The sequence below is a fragment of the Magallana gigas genome, chromosome 7 (genome assembly GCF_963853765.1).
Source record: "Magallana gigas chromosome 7, xbMagGiga1.1, whole genome shotgun sequence".
Lineage (NCBI taxonomy): Eukaryota > Metazoa > Mollusca > Bivalvia > Ostreida > Ostreidae > Magallana > Magallana gigas.
Genome location: NC_088859.1, coordinates 51,447,582 through 51,473,997, shown reverse-complemented (window position 1 = coordinate 51,473,997; position 26,416 = coordinate 51,447,582). Strand labels below are relative to the sequence as shown.

The following is a 26,416-nucleotide window of genomic DNA, read 5'->3' as shown; positions in this document are numbered from 1 at the left end:
TTGTTCTAATGTTGGTCTACTGTTAATCGCCGTTTCTCTAAACACCAAGATAATCGCTTTTTTCGGTTCACTTCACGAACAACCATACGTTTTCGCACAACTTTTCGTTTATATCCCTGTTCATTGAGAAATCTCTGGACTGTACATTTATGGACAGTTTCTGTACGATGTTTCCCCTCGTTAAAATCCAGTGTAATGTCATTTAAGGTTCTGTACCTGTTACTTTTGACCGCATGCAATATCCAGTTTTCATCTCTGTGTGACAACTTTCGAGGTCTATCAGCTCGAGGTAAATTTTCCACACTTCCTCGTTTGTTATACTTATTCTAAACTGGTCAAACGGTAGATTCACTAATATTCAACAGCCGAACAATTTCACAAGTTTTGTGATTTTCAATTTTCAAAGATACGATTAGATTTTTAACCTCATTGGTAAGTTCACCAGATTTTCGATCCATTGTTAAACTCCGTATGTTTTCAATCACAAAGCAAGGTGCAGACGACAGGTAATATAAAATAACGTCACTTCCTACCTAAAGATAACTCGGTAAAAAAAAAGAACGGATAAATCTAACTTTTCGTAGAGTTATCGCTCTTTTCCCTATCGAGACGCGTAAAGTAGGCCGACGCCATTCTGATAAATCGCGAATACTTTTGCTATAGAACTGTACTTTCATTTTTGCTATTTCGGGCTTGTTTATTGAAAATGAAAGTTGGTTTTTAATTAATTTCACAACAATCACTAATTAGGTACGATTCAATTATAGCTTACGGGCATTATCTCATACGTGTTGGAATACCAAATATGTAAGCAGTTACTCTGGTACAGGCATTTTGTAGTTTGTTTGTTTTAGAAATAATAAAAGATATACAAATCTGTATAATAGTAAGTATAGATTGTGAATGAAATATGAGAAAATCCAGCATTTGAAATTCCAATCCTTCTGAAATACCTGGTATGTAAATGGCTTGTAAGTGCAGGTCTGATAAATTATATTTGCTCTTGTTTCAAACGTTTAATCGACGCTAGATAATGCTTCCTGTGAACAGCACGCACTTTGAATTTGTGTATGCAGTCAACATTATTTTCATATAATATTTTCCGTCGACATTAATGCTTTCCACAGCTAATTAAGGGTTAGTTCACCTCGAGTCTTCTTTTTTAAGCGCTCTCATTGGGTATTTTTTATTTATCTAAAAATGAAGACGAATAAAGATGCTTCTTTTTAAAACAATACTCTGTGATTAATTTTTGTGATATTGGGAAAGTATCTTGACCAGGAGAATTTGGCAAATCTCTAATCTAATTTTATCGAGATTGTGACGTATTTCTTTTTAACTCTACGTGGCATAAAATAGAACCCGTTTGTATCGCCCACAGAAGGGGTTTAGACTATACCATTAGATAAAGGGACACTGTCGATACTAAAACCGTATATTATATTTTGAATGAATTTCTAAGAAGATAACCGCTCTTCATGAAAAAGTTTCGTGTGTGTATATATATATATATATATATATATATATATATATATATATATATATATATATATATATATATATATATATATTGATTAGATATTGCATGCTAACGAAGGTATCATTAAGGATGTGTGGGGCAAATGTCGATATCAATATGGATAAAGTAATGATTATAATCAGAGTACTTGTACCGGTTAAGAAATTTCAAATTATACAATATTTGACAAAAAAGAAATGATTTTTTTTGAAAGCTAAACATTATAAAGGCCCCAGTGAGATTCGAGCTCATGACTTACAGATTCGTAGTTAACGTTCTTACCGTTGTACTACGCTGTAGGGTAATAATTATTATTTTTTTTGGGGGGGGGGGTATATCATGTTATACTTGGTGCTATTGTTAATTTAATAGGAAGTACGTCACACAACAGAGGCGTCCTTAACAAAACATTGGTTTAACTAATTCTTTTATCAGAAAGAAAAATCTCTAAAATCTTACTTTAAAGTGCCATTAACTGTTTATATCTTACTGAAATATCTCTTTATTTGAATCTTTTTCAATCAAATATAAAATCGTATCAAGAATACTGTCTTTCCTTTACCCTATTTTCAAGGTTATTGTAATAACGAGTAGACGAAGTCTTTATTCTAGGTCTTGTTGACTATTTTCATCAACTGGGTCTCTATTCAGTTCTCTAAAGATTATGTGGTTAAATTTTAACTCTGTTGTTTTTTCTCCAGTCTCCTATTTATCAGAAATGTTTTAAACTGCGTTTGTTAAATCATAGTCTTCAATTTGTTTCGCGTTCTTCTTGAATTTCTCAATTTTTCGACGCCCTAACCATTGTCTTATTAAAGTTATCTCCTTTTTTGTCACGTTTCTTTAAATGGAAAATAGAGCGAGCAAGCGAGCTAACTTTAATTTTAATTTTAAAATTAGGTGAATGTATTCCAAAAACTTAAACCTTTAGACTTACGATATTAAGATAGCACAGTTAGTTTCAATGAAAATGTATCTGAATAAACCGATTTTCAAGTATTATAAGCTTTGATATTGTTTCTCTTTTAAAAAAAAAGTGCATAGGTTCTTTTTGTTTAGCAAAAAGAAAAGCAGTGGTATTCTATTTTAACATGTATCTGGATATAAATAGAACGATTGTGATAACACAATACATGCTTAGAAAAGAATCACGTTTAACCAGACACGGAAGGAATTAGGATCTTAACCCACGCCCAACTTTGCAGATGAGATGTGATAATTTTAAAAGTCTTTAAAAAAAGTACATGCCCTTATGAGATCTATGTCGAAATCTAGTTTCAAGGATGATTTATATTTTATATGTATATTATTATTTCTCTAAACGTAAGAAGGAAGGAATTAACAATTATTTATATTTCAATATATACATCTATAATTTTAAAAAAATACTAAAAAAAAGACTAAACCAATCCATTAATTCTACAAACTAACTCTAAGGTGTAATATTTTAGTATATACCTTGACAGTTATATCCACTATATAATAAATAAACAAAATTTTACTTTATATAGGATTATATTCATGACGTTGTACCCCCAAATACATTGTTTTCTGTAAATAATTTATTTTACATTCCAAGCCACAAATATTTTAAAAATCTAATTGCCGAAAAATAAACATATGGAAAGTTTTAATTGCAAATGTCCGAATTCGATAAGCAAATTATCTGTATTTATTCAAATATAATTCTAAAAGCTTAAAAAATCGACAGGATTTCTTTTGTCGGTGATTAAAACAAAAAAACACACACACATGCTCTCTCTCTCTCGTTCTCTCTCTCTCTCTCTCTCTCTCTCTCTCTCTCTCTCTCTCTCTCTCTCTCTCTCTCTCTCTCTCTCAAATATACCAGATTGCAAACGTTTTGTTTAGCGTTTATTTAAAGAATCATGGCGTTCGTGACGATTAGGGAAGCTGGGTGGTAAACAATTTAAACTTGAGATCTATTTTTGATTTTCTTAAATGATATTTTAAGCTATAAACTTTATGTTGCAAAAATCATAAATTTTAGTTTTAAACATAAATTGTTTGTTCTTTAGAAGATCAATATAGTATAAAAATGGCGTCACGGTCATTCAGACGTCATAGAAGGTGTTGAGGGCAAAAATATTATTTCACATATAGTTGTTCTTAATCATTTTCCAAGACAGAATAGCGTGTCCCCTATTTGACCTTCATACTTTGCTGAACATATACTTTAGTCGACCAACTTTGAAACATAGCTAGTCTGTTAAGAAGTACATTTAGTGGCACTTGATATAATGCCTTCAAATACCTTCTTCTAAAAAATTTCAATCGTACTTGTCATACGTTTTGAAATCTTTTCTTTTATAACATGGTAAAGAAAACAATAGAAATTACCTTTCCACATTGCAAAGATATTTTCAAGATTATTATATAGATGTCTATAAACTATTTAAACAGTTTAATCAACAAACAAACAGTTTCATAAATAGTCATTATAGAGTGCTTAAACGTTTGCACTGACCAGTGTCACGGGATCGTAAATTGAGTTCACCGTCGCAGAACTAGAATGTGGGCCGCCAGTAACGCCATACTTTGACATTTCCTCTCGTCCCGAATTACACTGATTGTAAATATTCTCTTATTCCAGGAATTAGTCGGTTTCTCCCAGAGTTGGTTATATGTCATCGTTAGTTTAGTTTCTCCAGATCCTTTAACAGCGTTTGCATCAGTCGTCTTTATGACCGTCTGGTTTTGAACACTGATTTCTAGATTTGAATTTTCTGTTCATTTGAAGAACTCTGTTTTCATTGCCATATTTTCTGTCGGAGGGTTGTCAGGAATACCAAAAATGGATTAAGAGTTTGAAATTGTGTACCAGTATTTCAAACTAGTACTGCCGAGAATACTTCGAAGAGGTGTAATGACATTTGTAAGAGTTTTTTTTTAATGTAAGATGAGAGTTTTTAACATTATCAGAACTCATACTGAAACACTGTTCGTACGGTTTTAGATGCTGCGTCCATACGCAAAAACAGCGTCCATACGTTAATTTGATAACAGATTTTCCCTTGACTATTATTGATGTTATTATTCACTCAAATAATCACAATATAAACAAAAATGATAGCATCCAATAATTATAATCCAAATGAATAGAATACGAATTTACAACTACGTCTGCTGCAGAACCACGTTAACTTATATATGCAACATTTGGTATCGTTATTATCTCCTTTAAGACATAGGCCGCAATAAAGGAGAAGAAACACACATTACATTTCAACAACCCTCCTACTGTACATTTTACACTTCATTCTCATTTATCATGAGTTATGCTGCGATGCTAATATGATATTTGTAAAAGATATGCTTTGTAAAATCTGATTATTCTCAATTTATCGCCAGAATAAATAATTGTTGGCGGCAAATACAAAATGATATTATTATTTAATTACTCGTATGTCGTTCACCGTTCGCATTTCAGCATGGCTTCCACCGAGAGTGAAAAAGACCACGACTTTTGAAAGAGTTTGCTATAAAAAGATGCAATTGCAATCATAATATTACACTCAATACACGTATAAATATTTTTTTAAATTGATCTGTGTCACGAAAAAAAGAATTAATTAATAATGGCAATAAAAAGTGGCTCTAAATTGGAGTGTGTAAGTTTGCATTACCCAATGTCACGTGATCGTAATTTGCGTTCACTGTCGCTGAAATACATTTTGGACCACCTGTTACGTCATAAACAGAAGTTTCATTTCTTTCCAAGGTACATTTATTGTAAACATTTTCTTTTTCAGCCGGTTTCTCCCAAAGGCGGTTATATACATCTTCCTTAGTGCCTGTCATGGGAACTTTGGTATCCCCTTCCATTGCCTCGAGCTTTGAATTGTCTGCTAATTCATAAACCCCCGTGTTTTTTGCCATATTTTCTGGTTGATCGTTGTTAGGAACACCTGACATATTTTTCAAATTCTGCCTCTTTTGATGGGAACACCTGTTAATTAATGTAAAACATGATTCAGCATTTTGTATTTTATGGTTTAAGTCAACTATGACAGAATTTCAGAAGATCCTACCTCAGGTACAGAAGAAAAAGGACCAGCAAACTTAACAGTATCACCAAAACGGAAAGACAATATATTGCGACCATAGCATTGAGGTTCCTTACATCTGCAAATTATAAATTTTATTTATTGTTAAATGTACCAACAATTATTTAGTATAAATAACATACGATATAATATAGTTAAGTAATCAATAAATCACCTTTTTCAAGTGACGACATCTCGTCACGTGGTGTTATTGTGTACGAAGCATCTTCAACTGTTTGTTCCAATTTATTTAAAGTAGTTATTTCACGGGTATATTTTGTTGTGTCTTTTGCTGCCGTTGTTTCCTGGTATTGTGAGATTTTTGTCGTCTGGTTTTGTAATTCTTTTGTTGACAAGTACGTCGTTTTTGTTGTTTTCTTTACATCTCTTGACTCATCAGTGCTTTTACAAACTTCTATCTTCATCGCATTGCAATCACTAGCTTTACAGTCGATCTTACATCTTATGCACTGTGTTTTATTGACAACTGGCATACCTAAATAATGTACATTAGAAAATGTAACAGGTTGAGTATACTTTGCTTGTATAAACTATCTGCAGGCTTGTAGCATCGGGGCTGGGGGATTTTGAAAGTACTATTCCCCGCATTATTGGGAACAAGAGGAGAAAAATATATGGAAATTTAATAAAATAAACAAAAGTAACCGCATATATTGTTCAAATTTTGTACCAAGCACTACCCCCTCCTTAAACAGATCAGAATTTATAAAAGCGTCAAAGTTTCTGTATTTACTCCCCTCCCCGCTTGGTACTTATACTAGATATAATATGTTGTCATGCATAACAAATTTCCTTGGTAAATGATATCAAATGCATCAAGTAAACGAACTGTATACCTTTTTCTACCCAGGAACCAATAGCCTTTTTGACACATTCCATAAGCACAGCTTTTTTCATCTCATGACAATCCATTTGTACACAGGCTTTTAGATCTGCGATTTCGCCTATACCGAAATTAAAATTAAAAAAAAACAACACAAAAAACATTACAACTTATCGATCAAACTACAAACAAATGCAATGTTCAAAATTGACAAACTTGAATTACCTAAATAGATAAGCACTCGAGGCGAAATTTATTAATTACGGTTATTTACTCTCGTGCAAAACAAGTTCATAAAATGTGGTTAAAGAGAATGACCCGAGATCATTAATCATTGATGTTTATTTTCTTGTTTGAAATATCATAAAAAAAACAATTAAATTAAACGCAACAGTGCTCAAATGATATATTGTGTAGGGTAAAATATTTGTTATAATTATAGGCCTGGGACAATAAAAAGAAAATAATATTAATCTATTGTGTAATTGACAATTCTCAAAAGATAGTGTTTGACTAAATAACTAATAAAACGTGATTGGTCAGCAGATCGATACCAATTAACCACGCAAAACGTTTGAGAATATTAGGAATAAAGAAAAAATAATTCGACCAACTTTTTGAAATATTTACTTCGAACACAAAACTAAACAAAAGAGCCAAAGTTTCAATATCGGCATTATTTTGCGCTCAAATTGTAAAACTACAGTTTACAAACACCAACTGGAATAATATAGTAAAACTTTCGTTCAGAAACTTTAATGACACTAACTGTTGTGTCAATGTTAAATTTGTTTTGCAGTTTCAGTTTATAAGTATTCAACTTCTTAAAACCTTGGAATCATTTTATGCAAAATTACATTAATATTGCAAACGTAAAAAAAATTGAAAACTAATTAATCATTTTCCCTCTATTATAGAGTTGATTAAAGAGACCACACCTTTAAGTATCCGTGACAACAGCATGTTTTGTTTTTTTCTCACATAAAACAAATTCTTAACCCTGGCCAAAATTATAGCTCCAATTAGTTTATCAAGGCTCGTTAATCGACGATTTTTAATTTTGAAATATGCTACACAACCATATACCTGGTATGTTATTTTTAGGTTTTAAATTTTAGTTCATAGTCATAATCGGTGTTTTACAACTTTAGGTTTTATTTATGAAAAGTAAATAATTAACATGATGAAAAACTTTAAGTTATTGAATTTAACAAATCGTCATTATGCAGCATTGACAAATTTAGTTTTAAATAATAGATGTGTAAATATGATAGTAAAAGTACATGCAATAAACAAGCGTACATAATTCACAGCTCTAACTCATTCTTGTTGCTCCACCACATTTACTTCCATTTATTCTATATTCTGTGGGAGTGCACAAAACACACGGAGCATTGTTAAGATAGGAGCCATACAGTATAGGTCTGTATTATCAATTATGCAATATATATGTATAGTATCATAACTTGGTAACAATTCATATCCTACAAAGATGTTATGTTAACATCAGACAAGTCTCTTTACTTTCTCTACTCTCAGTACCTGATTATTACATACCTATCGTCCATAACTCCAATGAACGGTTTTGGAGGTCACATTGTTGTTGAAGGTTTTGATGAGTGTCAGAAACAAATACACAACCATTTATCTGGTAAACATATCAAATGAACAAACCAGATTGGTATATTCTTAGAAAGACGTATTTTGTTTTAAATTTCATTGGTATCCAATTAATAATAATAAATGTCAAAAAGGTATAATTTTATCATTTGTACTAAACGTACTTTGATTTCAAGCAAATGAGAGTTTTGTTGTATGCAGTGATTCCATTCGTCAATTTTGTTGACATCATTGGCGTTCAAACATCCTAAGAAAAAAATCTGAATTCTAATTCTAGATCTCCTTTATTGGACGTTTTGAAATCACTGACCAAGCTTTGAGATCAAACAGAAACTTTTAAATCAAAGCAAGAAGCCCACAGGCCTTGACGGTCACCTGAATACCATAATCCGTAGATAGACCAATGAAGGAGTTTCATGATTGCGTTTTAAGTTTCATTTTTTGGTCTTGACCTTTATTCAAGACTCTAACTTTTATCTCGTATTTACAATTTGAATTTGAGTTTCACATGTAAAGAGCATGACATTAAATATTAATAACAATGTTTTTTAATTTTTCTTCGACGAGTGTGAAAGTTCATAGAAAAATATTATTAAATACAACACAACTTCATTTTCTATATGTGGACATATTGACCTGACCCTAAGAACTGTACTCCTAATTCTAGGTCATGAAAGTCACAATTTAGGTAGAGGGCTACACGAACATCATGCATTTATATGAGAGAAAGGATGATTTTAAGAGATTTCATACATGTCCACTATCTTGCCAAATTTCCCCGCCTAAAGGCCTGAATTATTGACCCAGGGGCAATAAATTTCATAATAAAGGTAGAGGGCTTCGTACATATCATAATTATGTATTCAATTATCTCCCAATATTCTGAAAGTAAAGAAGGGGATGTTCTAAGATATGATACATGTTCACTATATAGCTATATTAGCCCTAACCTTGGGCCGGAACCCCTGAGCAGGGGCCATACATTTTACAGTTTTGGTAGAGGGCTTCATGAACATAATAATCATGCATTTAGTATTTCTCCAATATATTTGGATGTAAAGAAGAATACTTTCTAAAATTCAATACGTGTTTACTATATGACCTTAATGTCCCGCCCAAGAACCCGAACCAATGACCAACGGCCCATAAATTTCATAATTTATACAGAAAAGTTCATGGACATCATAACCATGCATTTTGTATTTCTTGAATGTTTACCGGAGTAGAGAACAAGATTTTCTAAGATTTAATACGTGTTTCCTGAATGGCCATACATGTATTGGCCCTGAAGCCTTGACCCAGGGGACATTAATTACATAGTTTTAGTACAGGACTTGATGTTCATCATAAATGCATGGCATGCATTTACTTTTCCCCATTTAGGTGGGAGTAGAAAATGTTATTTTTTTTAAATAAGCTCTTTTTACCTGACATTAAGATCAAGAATAAGTATCCTGGTATCTTAAGCATCTTTCATTTGTGGAATTTTACAGATGAAAGTCCAAAATGGTCAGCAATTCACTAATTTAAAAGGACCGTGTGCACTTTTTTTCATCAGAAGGTTTCTGAGTAAATATAAAATTATGGCAACAGTGTTTGTCTAGAAACAAATTTGTGATCTACATCCCGACACGGAAATTACAGACTTCGAAACAAGAGGTTCTTTCTTCGTCACGTGACTAAATGTGTAAGAGTCTATGTCTCTCCTTTTACTGGTGTAATAAAAATAGCAAAGAGTTTTGAGATTGGATCTCAACTAAATAGAATCCTATTTTTTAACACATTTTTCTCTACAGAATTTAGTAGATAACTTCAGGTTGATAACAAAAGTATGGCTATTAGAGAAAATGAAAGGGAAGTTGTACCCTACTCAAGAGGTAAACCCTCAGCTGTCACTGTGTTAACGCCTTGTGCAGGACGGACAGTGTATACAACCTCTAACTAAAGGCGTACCCCTTCCCTAATACTACTTGTAGAGTATCAGCGACGACTAACTCATGCTGGTCTGCGCGAGGACAGCCTCTGTAATAACCGACTAGTGGTCAGCCTTCAAAAACGATTGGTCCCATAATTATCAATGTGGTATGCCTCTCTCTCAATGCAACCCACCTATCAAATCGTACTTTAGTCTCGCAATTCCTCTCTGTTGGAACTCTGCTAGGGAAGAGAACGCTGCGACACGCTCGCTTATATATACCCTCTATGGGTCACGTCACAATCACCGCTGGTTGCTAGGCGACAATACAAAAGCAGTCGTCATGTGCGGTACGCATGATTTAACATTACATAACACAAAATCGTTACAGTATTTTAAGATTTATATTTGATTCCGAATAAAACTATTAAAGTTGTTTTATTCTCAAATTTCAATGATATTTAAAATGAAATGTCTCAATACATTTTCTTTAAAAAATTAAAAGCAATATGAATACAAAAAATTTGAGCTCTGAATTGTGGCTAATTGCATTAACTTGGTCAGTAATAAGGGAATGCAGACCCATCACTACTGCAAACACTGCTTATCTTTGGAGTTATTGAATTCATAACGCTACTTTATGTGAGCTTCAGGACGTTAGTTGGGAACAAAGGAAGTTATAATAAGATACATGTACAACTGGTGCAGTTGCTACACGGATTCTTGTTCAGTAAAGTACAATTTGGCGGAATGCTAATGGTTTTTTGTGTTTACTTTCCAACGCCGTATTCACATTTTTGAAAGCCAAATTAAACATTTCAACAAGGACTTTACATACATGCTGCTTAGCAAAGTATTTGTACTACCAGGATTAAAATGAAAGGGGGGGGGGGGTAAATTTGAATCTATTTCTTTTAAGTAGAGTCTCAAACCAAGTAAAAAATTCAATAAAAAATAAATAAATAAACTTCCAATAGGTTTTTTAAAGAAATAAGAAGACATTACTTAAGAAGTATTTTAAAATTGCAAGTAAAAATGTACTCGGTTATAAGGAAGTACTTATACCTTATCAAGATAATAAACTTTACGACAAGACACACTTATATTTCAAACGATGGTATTTCCGTGTTTCATAGAATACCATAATTCCAAATATAAATTATATATAGAGTATTTTAGGCCAAGCACATCGATGCCTATAGCTGAAATATGAATGACGCAGCTTCAACCATGTTCATGGACAGCCTTATTTACTAATACAGAGAAAACAAGTTGCTGTCCTTTAAAAAAGGACTTCAATACGTGGACCATTTGCATGTGTTTCCAACGAAAACGTGAACGCCTTAAGATTATCAAAGTTTACACCGACTCTATAGCCGCCTACTTTTAACCACTAAATTTGTACATATATGTATAGCCCTGACTTTTTATCTCAGAATTTAAAGGGTTCATACTTCTAAAATAATTATGATCTATATTAATGAAGTCTGCATGTATAGTATCAGGCATTCGGCGAATTCTACTATTTGCGCACACATTACGATTCGCACTACTTTGTTAAAGCTATACACGCTATAATTTGCGTCAATTTTGAATGACAGTGAAAACGCATGTGTTTGTCTACTTATAAAAGTTATCCTTAATCTGTAAATTACAAGGGTGAATTCCATCTCGTTACAAAGATATAGATTTTTAATTGTTTATTTTCCTGCCAGGAAAATATACCTTTTCATGAATATTGATGAAGGAAGAGCAAAGCGACCTCATTGCGCATGTCCGCGGAGAACTAGGTGGTCGTTATTGTTTGCCTAATTAAATATCCAACTTGATTTTTAATATGCTTAACAGTTGTTAATTTGAAATACATACATGTATAATGAGTAAAATACGCTTGCCATTCACGATACCCTTACTTCTGCATTAACACTTATAGGATCTATAAATAGCACATAGGGGAAAAACACAGGTCTACGTCATTTTTTTAAAGGAAGTATTCATATCTACTCACAGGCTTGTATTTTTTTCTTTTGTTTGTACTCGTATATCGGACAAATTTATGCTTTACTGAAAATATCCTTTCCTTTGTGAAACTATTACAATTATGAAGATGTTGACCCTTCACCAGTTTTGGTATGATAGGCTAAATTTAGCTGTCGATATCACGTGATATATTGATATTCACGAGGAGGCATTACTTTCCTGGCAGGAAAATAAATATTTTTTATTGTTTAATATTTGATATATTTGTTACGTGATCGAATTGAGCATTATAATTAACAGAATAAAGGTAACTTTTATTAGCCTAGTAATCAAACACATACATTTTCCCCTTTATTCAAAATTGACGCAAATCATAGCGTGTATAGCTTTAACTATGCAGTGACAGCTTTAATTAAATTAATTTCATATTTTGATGCATTTTTCTTGAGATTTAAACTTTTATACAATGACATAATTATTCAATCACACTTAAATGCTTAAAAAAAAATTTAATCGGGAAGTACTCTAGCCTAGCCTACTATAAAAGTAAAGTTAATTAAGTTAGTTTATACATGTGTATACGGAAAATAACAAAACATTGCAAATTATGCTATTTGATGCATGTTGTAGTTTCGGAATACATTTACTTATTTATAATACTGACAGTTCATATCACATGCCGATTATTTCTTTAAAAGGAATACTTTGTTTCTGTACTGACTACTGTTTGCCGACAACTTTACAATTACAATTACAGCGCCTTTGAACTTATGTGTGCATATGGCATGGAATCCCGATCCCGATTCAGATAAACTTGTGCTAGCCTGGTTCCCTGAGCTACCCATTACGCACAGGAACCAGGCTAGCTCATGCGCAGGCTGAATTTTCCCCATAGCATCCGGTTTAACCTCGCTTATATATTTTCTGCGTGGACCTCAGGGTCCACGCAATAAAACAGTGTGTATATACGATCAATTGTGTCAACCATCTGTCAGCTTAGAACAGCATCTTTTAGTTTAGCTATGGAAGAATATTGAAAATGCACCCATCCCTCATTTTGGATAGTTGAATTTTCAATTGGTCACTGAGAACGTATCGTCACTTATTTGATTACATGGTGTATTACATATTGTTCTTTTAACAAACGATGAGGCATACTTTAATTAAAATGATATTTCTGTTTTGGTGACAACGATACAATTTGTAAGAATGATAATAATACAGTAAAATATTTGGTAAATGGCAAATGTAATTTGCAATGTTTATCATTTGTGATAGGTCTCTCTCTCTCTCTCTCTCTCTCTCTCTCTTGAAGAAGAAGAAGAAGAAGAAGAAGAAGAAGAAGAAGAAGAAGAAGAAGAAGAAAGAGTTTTTTAATTGTTAGACCAGATAGACATTGTGGGTAATTAAGCTATACGTAATGTTGTTAATTGTAAAACATTGATCAGTTTACACTGTACACAGCATACACTTTCGAAATTCTTTTTAGCAGATTTAGTTATATCAATTAAAACAAGCATCAAAATAAATATTGATTTCAAAAAGGGATTTTATTATCATTTATTATTATCACTTATTATTATGTTATTCATAGATTTGAATAATGTGAAGATGTTTTTAAACTCATAAATATTTGTTTTAATTTGAAAAAAACACGTTTTCATGAAATTACTGGACATGATTCATTAGATATTTAAATCATGCATTTACTCACACCAAATTTAAACTTAAAAGTATTTAACTTGCAAACAAACCAGATTCTTCACGTCTTTATATAAATACAAAATTGTTCGTATAAAGTAACTAAAGGCATACATCCTTCTTGGAACAACGAAATAATGTTTCAGAAATGATGCTTTAACGCTCAATAAAAATGGAATTTTGTTGTAGCGTTAATTCCACCTTCAATATGCAAATTTTCATTTTCCAAATGCATAATTTTGACCGTTAACAGTTATGTAAATATATAAAATAATTTATACTACAGTCCATATTACATCCTTTCCAGGATCGTGAAACTGTCTTACATTTATGTTAATAATTTGTCTCAAATATAAGATTTAGACTTAGTTAAGATTGCTTAATTAAGTGGATCACAAATCGATCTAAAGAAAAAACTAAGATTTGTCTTAGCTATCATAGTAACTCACGCGATTTTACGAGTAGTACTTGCAGTTATAGTTAAATAGATATCAACACCATAAATCACTTTAAGAAATATGTATTGACTAAGTATCGTTGTCTTTTTAAACATTGTGCATTCTGCTTCTTCTCTGTTTACATCAAGGGAACCCGCACTATACCTTTGCGCATGTCCACCTAAATACAAGGAACCCCAATGTAAAAAACGTAAGTATTTAGTAAGTATGAAATGATTCAATATAAATCTACCATTTTAATCATAAATGGAGATATCAAGCTTTATTGTATGATCTAGGGGGCGTGGTCATAAATTTTCATTTAGGTTTTCACACCAAACAATAGTTGGTTTCTGATATGAGTAGAATCCAGCATCTTGAATTTAAAAAGTGTTGTTTGAAAATGCGTTATATTTCTGTAACTAACGTGAAATTACAGCAGGTAAGAAAACTCCCGTGCTCTTGTGTCAAACGATAAAATGACACCAGACAATACCCGCTACGAAAGCCGAGAAGGATCATTCGAGATTCGAGATTCGAAATACGAGATTCGAGATACGAGATTCGAGATTCGAAATTCGAGATTCAATATCTAAATTAACCAATCAAATCATTGATCTGAAACCTGTATCCTAGCAACATCAAACTGTTCTAAATAAAGATCATTCGTACAAATACATGTCTTAAAAGCTCTTATATAGTGGCTATAAAATGGTTAAATTAACATTGATGAATTAACCCCACACAGTATAAACAATTAAATTAGAAATAACACTGTTGGCTTTGCGAATCTAAGTGGTTTTGTTTGCCCTGTATGTATTTCCCCCCGAACAATTTTAACCCGAAGTGTATTCGCCCCAACTGTGTAAAAATCGCCTCGCGAAGAAAGATCTGTTTAATCTAAATGTTTTAGCTATGAAACGAAACTCAATGAAATAATCGACATGTCAAAATATAGGTTATGATAAAGTTTTAAACCATAGAAGATATAATGATTTACAACATCAAAGACAAAAATCCAGATAAGAATAGTGTATTGCAATGCCATTGTCGATATATAGAGAGAGAGAGAGAGAGAGAGAGAGAGAGAGACACACACAGAGAGAGAGAGACAGACAGACAGACAGACAGACAGACAAAGAGAGAGTTTTGTAGTGTCAAATTCAGTTTTGATTTAGAATTTGAAATTGATTTGATTTGTTACAAGCATATATAGACAATAATTAAGCCTCTAAAACGAGAAAAGAGAGGAGGTAGCTAGGGTAGGGCAGACCAACTAGCAAGCTTTAATTTTAACGGTGTTAGCGCACCTGTGATTTACATCGACTCTCTCTCTCTCTCTCTCTCTCTCTCTCTCTCTCTCTCTCTCTCTCTCTCTCTCTCTCATCACCTAGCATTTCCTTTTCCGTGAGGGGGTTTGGGGTATTTGTGATGTCTTACATTAGCTAGCGAAAATAATAAAAAAAACATGAAATTTTCTTTAAATTGTGTGCGGATGTTGTACGCCAATAATCTGTTTTCAGTATATACATTTCAAGAGGGGGGGGGGGGGGGGGGGGGGGGGACTATATAGTCCTAATTAATTTGTCAGTTATTCTGTCCCCACTTTGTTTTCTCTTCGTTTTCCAGGTTTTTTTTATTTGGCTCGGCAAATTAATAGAAAACTTTCTGTGTAGCTCCATAACGATGCACTGTAGATAAATTATGAGTAGTTTTATTTTTGATAAACAGGTACATATCCGTACTTGATTTTTAATTTGACACTTATAATCGGATTTAATATTCCAATAATTATAGGGTAGGAAAGAGTAGACGGGACTTTTTTGCGCATATCCTACTGTACCATTCATTCAACACAGGTATTAGCACTCATCGAGTTCGACTTGCTTTCCTTTTTTTATCTACTGTATCAAAAGCTATTAATTTTTTAAAATATTTTGAATTTATGGCCTGATTATATATAAATTAGAGCTGCGCTGGTGCATATATTCACCCAAATGGACCAAAATATAACCAAATGAATCTAAAAATTTTGACAAAATTAGTTTTAAACGTACGACTCTTTTTCAATTCTAATCGGGTATGTCCTTTAGAAAAATCTTGAACCACACACATTTTAGCAAATAAAACGACAATTGATTCATTTTTTTATGGGGAGGGAGGTGGTGCCGGTGAAGGACATGTATTGCTTGTGGCAGTTGTGCTATACTCTCATTTGTTATAATAGGTAATACTACATATTGATATAAAATGAAAGTTTCCAATTACACTGTACATAGCTTCTATCACGCATTTTGACCCGTGCGATAGTTTAAAACAATTTTCAAAGCATTTAATGTAATTCAACCGATCATTTTTGAAATTTAATTTTCTGGATCCCCGCCTGATACGTCCGCCTCCATGGACATTAGAATTACATGTACGTTGACCATATGTACACATTAACTTAATCGGCTATGTTATGGGACGATAACATTTTTTATCAATGTTTTTGCAGGATATATAACGAATAACAGCCTATTTGTGGGTTTTTGCACTGATTATTTGAGATAATTTGCCGCCATCTTTTATGCATTCCACACACCACTCACAGTTTCTTTATTTGGTGTTCTGTGTGTATGGCGACAAATTGGTAAATTTGCACCACTCACCCCTTGTAGCTTCATCCTGATTACATTTTAAGTGTAATGTAATGTAATTTAAGTGTAATGTAGTAGTATATTAAATACACACATCTTTGTTTGCAGTGCTTATTTACATCTTTAGAGATTTACTTACAAAAAAAGTAAACATTTATATGACTTATATGTAATTATTGTCAATTTTGGTGCGGTGGGGGGGGGGGGGGGGGGGGGGGGTAGGAAAATACAGAGAAACTTAACTTGGCTGTGAAACATATGCTTTTATTCTTTCTTGTTGATATATCAATGAATGAATTATAACAAAATATATGTACAACATTTTAATTAATTTTGAAATATTCATGCACAATCAAATAAAAGGTACTGTTCTCTGCAAAAGAAATCGGCAATGTGAACAAATTCAGGCACGTAGCATCAGGGGGGGCCAGGGGGGGCCTGGCCCCCCCACTTTTTCTTGCAGCAACAATTTTTTTTAAAATTTACATATAAAAAAATGAATTATAATGAGTTGGCCCCCCACGTTTTTGGAAGTAAGTAAAAAATTGGTATAAAAATAAGGAAATGAGGAGTCAAATTGAAGTTACCTCTACCCCCCCCCCCCCCCCCCCCCCCCCCACGGATTAGGAATTTCAAGATTTGGAGGAGAAAAATTTTTGGTAGGGAAGAATTTTTTTTTTTTGGAAGTATAGTTTAGTCTAACCCCCCCCCCCACGGAATACGATTTTGAAGATTTTTGGAAACTTTAAATTTCCTTTTTTTTTTTTTTCTTTTTTTTTTTTTTTGGCTTGTCAAGATTTTTTGGATGGGTCTGGCCCCCCCACTTTCAAAAACGATGCTACGTGCCTGAAATTGGCACCCTATCATCCCTACCTTTAATTGTAGAGAGTAGGTATCCTTCTATATTGAAAACAATTCCAAAAGTAAGACTCATAATAAGTTGTTTACTGAGGAAAAGGGAAAAAAATTGTATTTATCAATAATTCCGTATGATGTGATAATATCTCAATGATTTGTTTATAATCATAGTACTAGTGTATCACTGTATGCATACATAAAAACGATAAGTAATGCTTATATTTATTAGTGAAACAGGACAGATTATTTATATTTAGATTATTTAGATACATGTACTAATCTTCATACGGGGATCTAGAAAGGAGGGGGTCAGGGGATCTGGACCCCCTCCTCGGGAAAATTGGAGCTTATTAAATTTACATAGTAAATTTTTTTAAAATTGGCCTAGGATCCCCTACAGAAAAAATTAGCTACGCTTATGAAGTTCTCTACCATAACCGCATTTTTACACAAAAGGGGTGAATAAACCCGGGTTTTAAACTATTACTGGTGGTGAAATACCTTAGGGTTCAAACGCATCAGGTGGAAATGCACCAGGGCAAACAAAATCACTTAGATCCGCGAAGCACACTGCATTATTACTAGCCTACTTAGATATTCTGTGTAAAAGTAAATACAAATAATTATTTAGTTAGGTAGGGAGAAGTGAACATAGCATTTATTTGTATATAAGAGCATGTACGTATGATTTTTATTTAGAACAGTTTGATGTCGCTAGGATACATATTTTCAGATCCTTGATTTGATTGGTTAATTTAGATATTGAATCTCGAATTTCGAATCTCGAATCTCGTATTTCGAATCTCGTATTTCGAATCTCGAATCTCGAATGATCCTTATCGGCTTTCGTACACCAGACAATACCCGCTGTGAACAGTACGCTCATAAATGTTAAACGTATTTTGTATCAATTTTTGTCGCTGGAGATGGGATGCGGTAAATTCACTTCACTTCTTATTTAAGCGCCCTCAATAGGTAAAATTCTTTTTACCAAATATCTCGAGATCAATTAACTAAACTATGACTAATAATATTTCGAATTCATAATAGCATACAATGGCAAGTTTTTCTTAACCAAGAAAGAATACGAATAAAGATGCTTTTTTTATTATTTATTCCATGACCAGTTCTTGTGCTATCAGAAAATATCTCAACTATTTAACAGCAAGATTTAACAAATATCGAATTTAATTTGACCGAGATGATTTTTATAACTCAAGTTTGTTACCAAACTAAAGTTATAGCCCGTATTATATCACTGAAAGAATGGGGTTTGGAGGTTACAATAAAATAAAGATACACTATCCAAACTAAAAACGTCATAAGAGCAATGTAAAACACCTAGATTACATTTCTGAAAAAATAACACCTATTTAAGGAAATGTTTCGTAAAACAACTGTTTGGATTATTACGCCATTTAGGAAATTGTACAATAAGGATCGATCAAACCAATGGAATAAATAAAATGCATTGTTCTTGATTTGTTTTTATATTTATTAAAAATTGCATGTTACCTAAGGTATTATTAAGGAGGTATGGGACACATACCGATATAAATGTTGATAATCCAAATACTTTCACCGGTTAAGATATTTTTCATTTTAAATTTTTTTTAAACAAACAATATAAGTCAAAATAGAGAATTGCAAAGTGGGTTTTTATTTGTCAGAAAAAAACATAAACGACGGCATTTGGGTGTAAATAGAATGACTGTAATAACATAGTATTAGCTTAGAGAAGTTTCTTCAAGTTCAGCCAAACACGGAAGTAAACAAGGAAACATTTTTTCCTTTCAAAACGAAAACTATTTTTAATCTTATTGCTGAAAAATATAGAATTTGAACTGTGAAATATTTAAATCTAGTCAGTCATTTAGTTGTATTTTTTTAAATATAATTTTCAAAGCTATAAAATCCAGTAATTTTTGTCGTAAAATGTTTAAATAAAAACAACTCTCTCTCTTTCTCTCTCTCTCTCTCTCTCTCTCTCTCTCTCTCTCTCTCTCTCTCTCTCTCGTCAAAAATACTAGATTGCCAAAATTTTGATTATCATTAAATAAAAAAAAAATTGTCATGACGGTTATGGTGTCTTCTTACTCCTATAGTTGTTTTCAACACTTTCAATAAATTTATTATCACCGTTATATACGGGATGGCTCTATCTGGACGTATTTACGTTTGCACTGACCAGTGTCACGCGATCGTAATTTGTATTCACCGTCGCAGAACTAGCATGTGGACCGCTAGTAACGCCATACTTGTAAATGTCTTCTCCTCCCAAGTTACACTGATCGTACATATTCTCTTTTTTGGGACAGGAATCAGCCGCTTTCTCCCAGAGGTGGTTATAGACGTCTTCATTGGTCTGTCTTCCTGTTAGTTTAGTTAATCCACCAATGGACCCAATAATGTTGCCTGGTTCTTTAACAGTATTTTCCTCAGTGTGGTTTTGATCCCCTCTATCTAGCTTTGAGTTATCTGCTAGTTCATAAATCACTGTCGTCAATGCCAAGTTTTCAGCTGGAGGGTTGTTAGAAATGCCTGACTTATTCTCCAATATCTGCTTCTTTTGATTGCGACATCTATTAATAAATATTTAATATAATTCAAAATTTTGAATTCTTTGGTGTTAATCAACTTTTATGAAGGTTGAACTACATTAAGAAGATCATACCTCTGACACAGACAGTAAACGACAAGCAAACTTAAAATTAGCACCAAAATGGAAAGACAATAAACTGCCACCATTTGGTAAGGTTCTTTTACATCTGGAATGTATACATTAATTTTTATTTATTTTTTGTTATTGTACAAAAATCATTTCTTAAGTATGAATACAAAACCTGTGTGCTATAGTTGTGTAACCTTTAACACACCTGTTGTGGTGTCGGACGCAACTTTTGTTGATTGTTCTATGGTTTTGTTCTCACCATCTTTTGTTAACTCCATTGTAATTTGTTTAGGCATTTCTTTTGTAGTTTTGACCTGCCCATCTTTTGCTGCATCGCGTTCTGTATGTGTTAGTTTTTCTTTCGTAGTTTTGTCCAGTTTAATTTTTGTATATTTTGTTGTTTGGTCATGCACAAGATTTGTTGTCTGGAAAAGCATGTCTTTGGTTGGTTGATGTGGCCTATCCTTCGTTGTCCCGCTCTCCCTATCTATTGTTATCGTTACACTTACCGACTCCACATTGCTCTCACAAGCCGCTATTCTCGTCATATTGCAATCTTTAAATTTACAGACGTCATTGCAGCTTTGGCAAAGTGTTTGGTTGACATCTGATTCATCTAATAAAAGAGTGCACATTAGAAGTGACATCAGTTTGACTAATCTTGCCCTATAAAGACATTTCCTGGATAGAGTTGGTTTTTATGCATACATTTTTCTTACCATTGCTTTTGAGAAACTCCTCGGTATATTCCAACGTGCCAAAACCAAACCAATATCTCATTTTGTTATTGGTATCGTCTTCAGAGCAAATTTGGTTTGGGTGATCATGTTTGAGACTCGCTTTCGTTTTCATACATTGTTCAGCCGCACTCTTCCATGTAAAATTTCCAGAAACTGCAGTTTAACCAACAGAAAAAAAAATTAAAAATTAAGGAAGAGTTGAAGATCAACGAAATGCAGAACATGTCTGGTTACTGATATCCTATAGTATTATCTTATTGTGTCAAGCTTATCAATTTACATTTTCGACTTTGTTACGATAAAATTGCACTTATTACAAAAAGTAAAGGACCGTTTTGAATACCTTTATTTCCACAGAAAACATTTGCACCTTCGTCACAATTCACAAGATGGACAGTTTTATTCTCATGACAATCAATTAGTAAGCAGCTTTCTCGGGTTTTTGGGGGTTCTGCATATAGAAAACAACACAATATATCATAGTAAAGAAAAACGTTTTTAATAAGATTTATACTTCCAAAAAACCTTTAGCTATAATTTGGATACTCAAGACAAAATAATCTATTACTTTTGCTATTCTATTACTCATGTTGTGTCAATAGAAAATAATACGCACCTTTACCTTACACCATTCTGTATCAGTCTGAGAAACCGATGTCAGACATAGGACCGAGGGCCCAATGGCTGATATAAGACGATGGCTGATTGATTAGTGATATGCTTAGTAATTACATACTGATAACATATTTTAGGGAAAAAAACTGCTACTTTGTTTGCTAGTTTTGAAAAAAAACAGATAGTTGAATTATATTATAATAATTGATCAATTATTGTGATATATTTTCAGTGTAGCATGAAATACTGAAGTTGAAAGATTTTACAATTATTAGTTTTATTACCATTGAGAATTTGAACACAATTATTGTGTTATAATGATTACAGTATTAATTTATAAAAACGTTTACTATATTGGGACTTATATAATTAATGAAGCGGAAAAAAATCAGACGAGTTTTGAAAGGGGTGATGTACGGATCTGTATCAGCCCTGCAGAATCCGTATCAGCTCTGGAGGCTGATACTGGTACAGAAACCGTAGTATAAGCTATATCGCATATTATTTACCTAGTATGTAATGCATTATTTAAAAAAGGTTTGATTTTAAAATTTCAAGTGCGGATAGTTTTTTATTTAGATTGTAAATTACAAAGGCTATAAATACTGTATTTCTATTACTGTACTTAACTTTGAATACATGTTATACTTATAGTGAATACAGGTTACAATACCATACAATACAATACAAAGGATTTTTAAAAAGATATTTTTGTTTATAATGAAAAGTTGATATTCAACAGTTTCAATAAATGTAAGTTATTCCGAATTGTTGTTAAACAATACAAATTTTATATTAATGAGCAAAATGACAAAGCGGAAACCCTATGAAATTAAATAAATCAGCATTATGTATCGTAGCATTTATAAATTATGTCTTATTCAGCCTAAAAACAGTAAGTTGGTATGGTAGTAGAATTGCTGAGCTACAATACACACGAACGTCTACTTTATTTGCTCCCATACCTTTCATCGTTATTTACTCCCATACCTCTTCATCGCTCTACAACATGCAATTTCATTTAGGTTTCAATCATGCCATTTATTTTAACGATGTATTGAAAGCAACAATATCACATTTTCCTTCATAATTTTTTAATTATACCAAATGCGAGAAGATACTATTTGTGGGACTGCATTACACTCACTATAACAGTGTCAAAAACGGGAGCCATGTACATGTAGTATTAGTCTGTCTTACATGTAATGATACAAGTATTTATTTTTCAAAGATAGTGAACATTAATGGTTTATAAAGACATGTTTTCAAATGCACCTTAAGATTGTTTAGTCTGTACTTTAATTCTTTGATTATATTACATACCGATCGCTCCAAACACAAATGAACTGGTGATGAGGTTACATTGTTGTTGAAGTTCTGGTTGATGGTCAGAGAGACAGAAACAGCTACTGTTCTATAAAATAAACAAAACGGTGGAAATAATTCTATAAAATAAACAAAACAATGGAGATAATTCTATAAAATAAACAAAACAATGGAAATAAATCTATCAAATAAACAAAACAATGGAGATAATACCATAAAATAGACAAAACAATGGAGATAATTCTATAAAATAAACAAAACAATGGAGATAATACCATAAAATAGACAAAACAATGGAGATAATTCTATAAAATAAACAAAACAATGGAGATAATTCTATAAAATAAACAAAACAATGGAGATAATTCTATAAAATAAACAAAACAATGGAGATAATTCTATAAATTAAAAAAAACAATGGAATAAAATCTATCAAATAAACAAAACAATGTGGAAAATTCTATAAAATAAACAAAAACATTTGGAAAGTCTTTAAAATAAACAAAATAATTGAGATTATTCTGTAATATAAACAAAACCATTGGGGTATTTCTATCAAATAATCAAAACAATTTGGGTATTTCTATAAATTAAATAAAACAACTGGGATAATTCTATTAAATAAACAAAGCATTTGCGATATATCTATCAAATAAACAAAAGAATTTCGACTCTTCTATATAAATAAACAAAAGAATTTCGATTCTTCTATATAGATAAACAAAAGGATTTTTATTTTTCTATAAAATAACAAAATCATTTGGTGTATAATTTATCAAAGAACGTTGTGTTTTTAGAATTCGTTAGTTATTCTTTTAAAATTGTAACAAAGAAGCCACTACATTTTTGGTGTTAAATCTAAACTTACTTGCTTTACAAACAAATGATGTCTTTTATTTAAACATTCCTGTACACACTGGTCTATTTTCATGTGCTCAGATTTCTTGACATTATGGGTGTCCATACATCCTAAAGAAAAAAATTATATCTATGTAAAAGTATTTCCAAATGTGATAGTTTGAATTAGTATGTTTTGAGATTGATGACCAATTAGCAAACTAATGTTTTCAGAGAATGGATGTAAATAAAAAAAAATGATGAACAATGTTCTTATTTTACACTATTCGTTAGGTTATAAACTGTAAAATTGCATGGGACCCACAAGACTACATGAATTCATCAGAGGCGTGAGGAAAACGCCACTTGCTAACATGTTTATTAAAGGTTAATATACTAACCATATAGGTAAATAAAGTCACTTTCTTTTTTGTACAATCTTGTCCAGAATTCCTCAATCTGTTTATCCGCAAGACCAAGCTTTGCCTTTTTCAAAACCAGCCCGTGTTTGCTGCAAAATTGTACAGCTTCGCTCCAGTGCATTGTGTGGTTAGAATACAGATGTGTCGCCTCTATAAAGACTTTTTGTAAACATTTTGTACATCAGAATACATAGACTTTGATTGTAATGTGTTCAGTAGAAGGATATATTGGGCTCAGACTAGAGATGTTGTATTGTCATATTATTATGCAAGTTTTACCCACCATAACCATTGTTATACTGGAAATTTTGCCATTTAATTAATCGTTATTTAAGTTAATAAATACATTTAAGAAGTAACAGAATATTATCAAAACGCAATCAGTTGATAAAACAACCTATCAATAAGACTATGATATTAAAGATATTAATTTTCTTTCAACACAGAATGAGAATTGAGTTATTATAAAAGAGCTAATATGATAAATGGTTTACCTGATAATACAAAGATTAAGAAAGACTGTCCTAAAACCATATCCATCATTTCCTGTTAGATTTCATTGATGAAAATTCCTAAAAACAATTATATAAAGAAAAAAAACAACGTTCACTTTCTCAAAAATAGTTGTAGAATTTTGTATCTATCTACATTGCATGTCAACAAAATCCCTGCTGGATACAACAAGGGACTATGTTGTGATTTAAATCCTAACACGGAAGCAGATAAAAACTTGAGAGTGATGCAATGAACACAAATTGGTTCTTTCCTCATCATATGACCTAAAAGTGTTAGAAATGGATATGTTATTGTTTATGTTATAATTTCCTTCAGAATAGCAGTGAAATTCAAAATTTTATCTGAACTAAAGGCTATGTTTAACTTAAACATGAGGCCCTATTCCACTCTCTATATAAAGATACTAACTTAAGCATTGGTACAGCTATTGGATAAAAAGGGGGAAAAAGGTGTTCTTCTATCTGTAATTGTTTCGTAAGCCACATGTTGCCGACCAATATGTTAAAAATCCTCTTTTTGACCTCCTTGACAATTACTTTAACACAGGATGTAAAGGCTTTACAAATCTGAGTAGAAAAACCATGCATATGATAAATCTTCTAAAGATTTTCAAAGATACTCGAGTTAATAATAATAAGGACATATTTCATCGGGATGATACTCTGTTTGTTTCAAGTTTTAATATGTTATTGTAACTTCAAAATGTATCTTGTAAAGGAATCTCTTTACTATTGTATACTTTATTCAATGACATGTGTGGAATTGGATGTTAAATTTAAATCAGGCAAACTGCGTGTCCCACACACTTACACAGACAGATCACGACAACAGATGACGCCTACAGACACAGTTTTACCTGACTATACAAAGATCAGGAACGGTTGTCCTAAAGCCTTATCCTTTGCTTTTAGGTTTTATATATAAAACTTCATAAAGTCAATTATTCTGTAAAAAAATGTTTACATTTTCAATAGACGATTATACAATTTTATATCCGTGGGAAGTTAGTTGAATGTAAATATAGCATGTCAACAGTTTCTGTTTGGAACTGTAAGAGACTGTTGTAATCTACAGTTCAACACGGATGATAAATACTTTCCCGGGATGCAAAGAAAAATTATATCGGTTTGTTCTCTGACCATATACGTTAAAGTGTTTGAATTGAATTAATATCCATTATTTAAGAATTGATTATGTTTGAACTTCTTTCGGAATGAAAATGAAATCATAGATATAATCTTAACTTAAAGCTTTGTGTTCCTTCAACATAAATGATCTTTTTCCATGATAAATTTCATCATCGATTGCACTAAATGTCGAAAGAGATTCTATTAAAAATAGTTGGCAGTGATAGTAGGTGTTAATTAGTAAACGAACATTTAGTTCTATTTCCTAAATATGAAATATGTGCGAAGCAAAAACACATTGAATAGGTTTTTTTGTTAATGGAAAATTGATTGTAAAATCCTATTGTGTTTCCACCTCAACAATAGACTCCAATCGATTTTAGAAGTAAATTGCATGAAGAATTTTTAATGGTACTAATTATTTTCACAGAATTTGCGTATGAGGTTATTCAGTCCTTGACAATTTTTTTTCAATGGGTGGCACTTTAGCTCCCCGGTCGTCCAACTGATTTTATTAGACCGGGAGCTACAGGCCTGCAGCTAGTGTTCACGAACTTTTTATGCAATCTTTGTTCTTTGGGCCAA

General features: G+C 32.2%; 2 protein-coding genes across 15 annotated transcripts in view; both read right to left on the bottom strand.

The window, feature by feature from the left end:
* Positions 1–3,873: 3,873 nt before the first annotated feature.
* LOC117684530 (uncharacterized) overlaps positions 3,874–26,416 on the bottom strand; it is a 106,340-nt gene continuing 83,797 nt past the window's right edge. For 2 of the 3 annotated variants that reach the window (XM_066065815.1, XM_066065816.1), the window contains 3 exons: positions 5,759–6,079; positions 5,569–5,662; positions 3,874–5,486 (listed from right to left, as the gene is read on the bottom strand). In XM_066065815.1, coding sequence (XP_065921887.1) covers positions 5,135–5,486; positions 5,569–5,662; positions 5,759–6,079 — 767 coding nt within the window. In that variant the 3' untranslated portion in view covers positions 3,874–5,134. Of the gene's footprint in view, positions 5,487–5,568; positions 5,663–5,758; positions 6,080–6,440; positions 6,549–7,984; positions 8,076–8,211; positions 8,295–9,474; positions 9,671–26,416 lie in introns of those variants that run through there. The other variant, XM_066065814.1, reaches the window with a different exon arrangement.
* Positions 19,247–26,416, bottom strand: part of LOC105318823 (uncharacterized) — a 68,020-nt gene continuing 60,850 nt past the window's right edge. For 5 of the 12 annotated variants that reach the window (XM_066065802.1, XM_066065799.1, XM_066065801.1 and 2 more), the window contains 9 exons: positions 24,683–24,760; positions 24,168–24,347; positions 23,798–23,898; positions 22,927–23,017; positions 21,332–21,439; positions 20,968–21,141; positions 20,454–20,864; positions 20,252–20,345; positions 19,247–20,159 (listed from right to left, as the gene is read on the bottom strand). In XM_066065802.1, coding sequence (XP_065921874.1) covers positions 19,736–20,159; positions 20,252–20,345; positions 20,454–20,864; positions 20,968–21,141; positions 21,332–21,439; positions 22,927–23,017; positions 23,798–23,898; positions 24,168–24,347; positions 24,683–24,731 — 1,632 coding nt within the window. In that variant the 5' untranslated portion in view covers positions 24,732–24,760 and the 3' untranslated portion in view covers positions 19,247–19,735. The remainder of the gene's footprint in view (positions 20,160–20,251; positions 20,346–20,453; positions 20,865–20,967; positions 21,142–21,331; positions 21,440–22,926; positions 23,018–23,797; positions 23,899–24,167; positions 24,348–24,682; positions 24,761–26,416) is intronic. The other 7 variants (XM_066065808.1, XM_066065810.1, XM_066065805.1 and 4 more) reach the window with 4 other exon arrangements.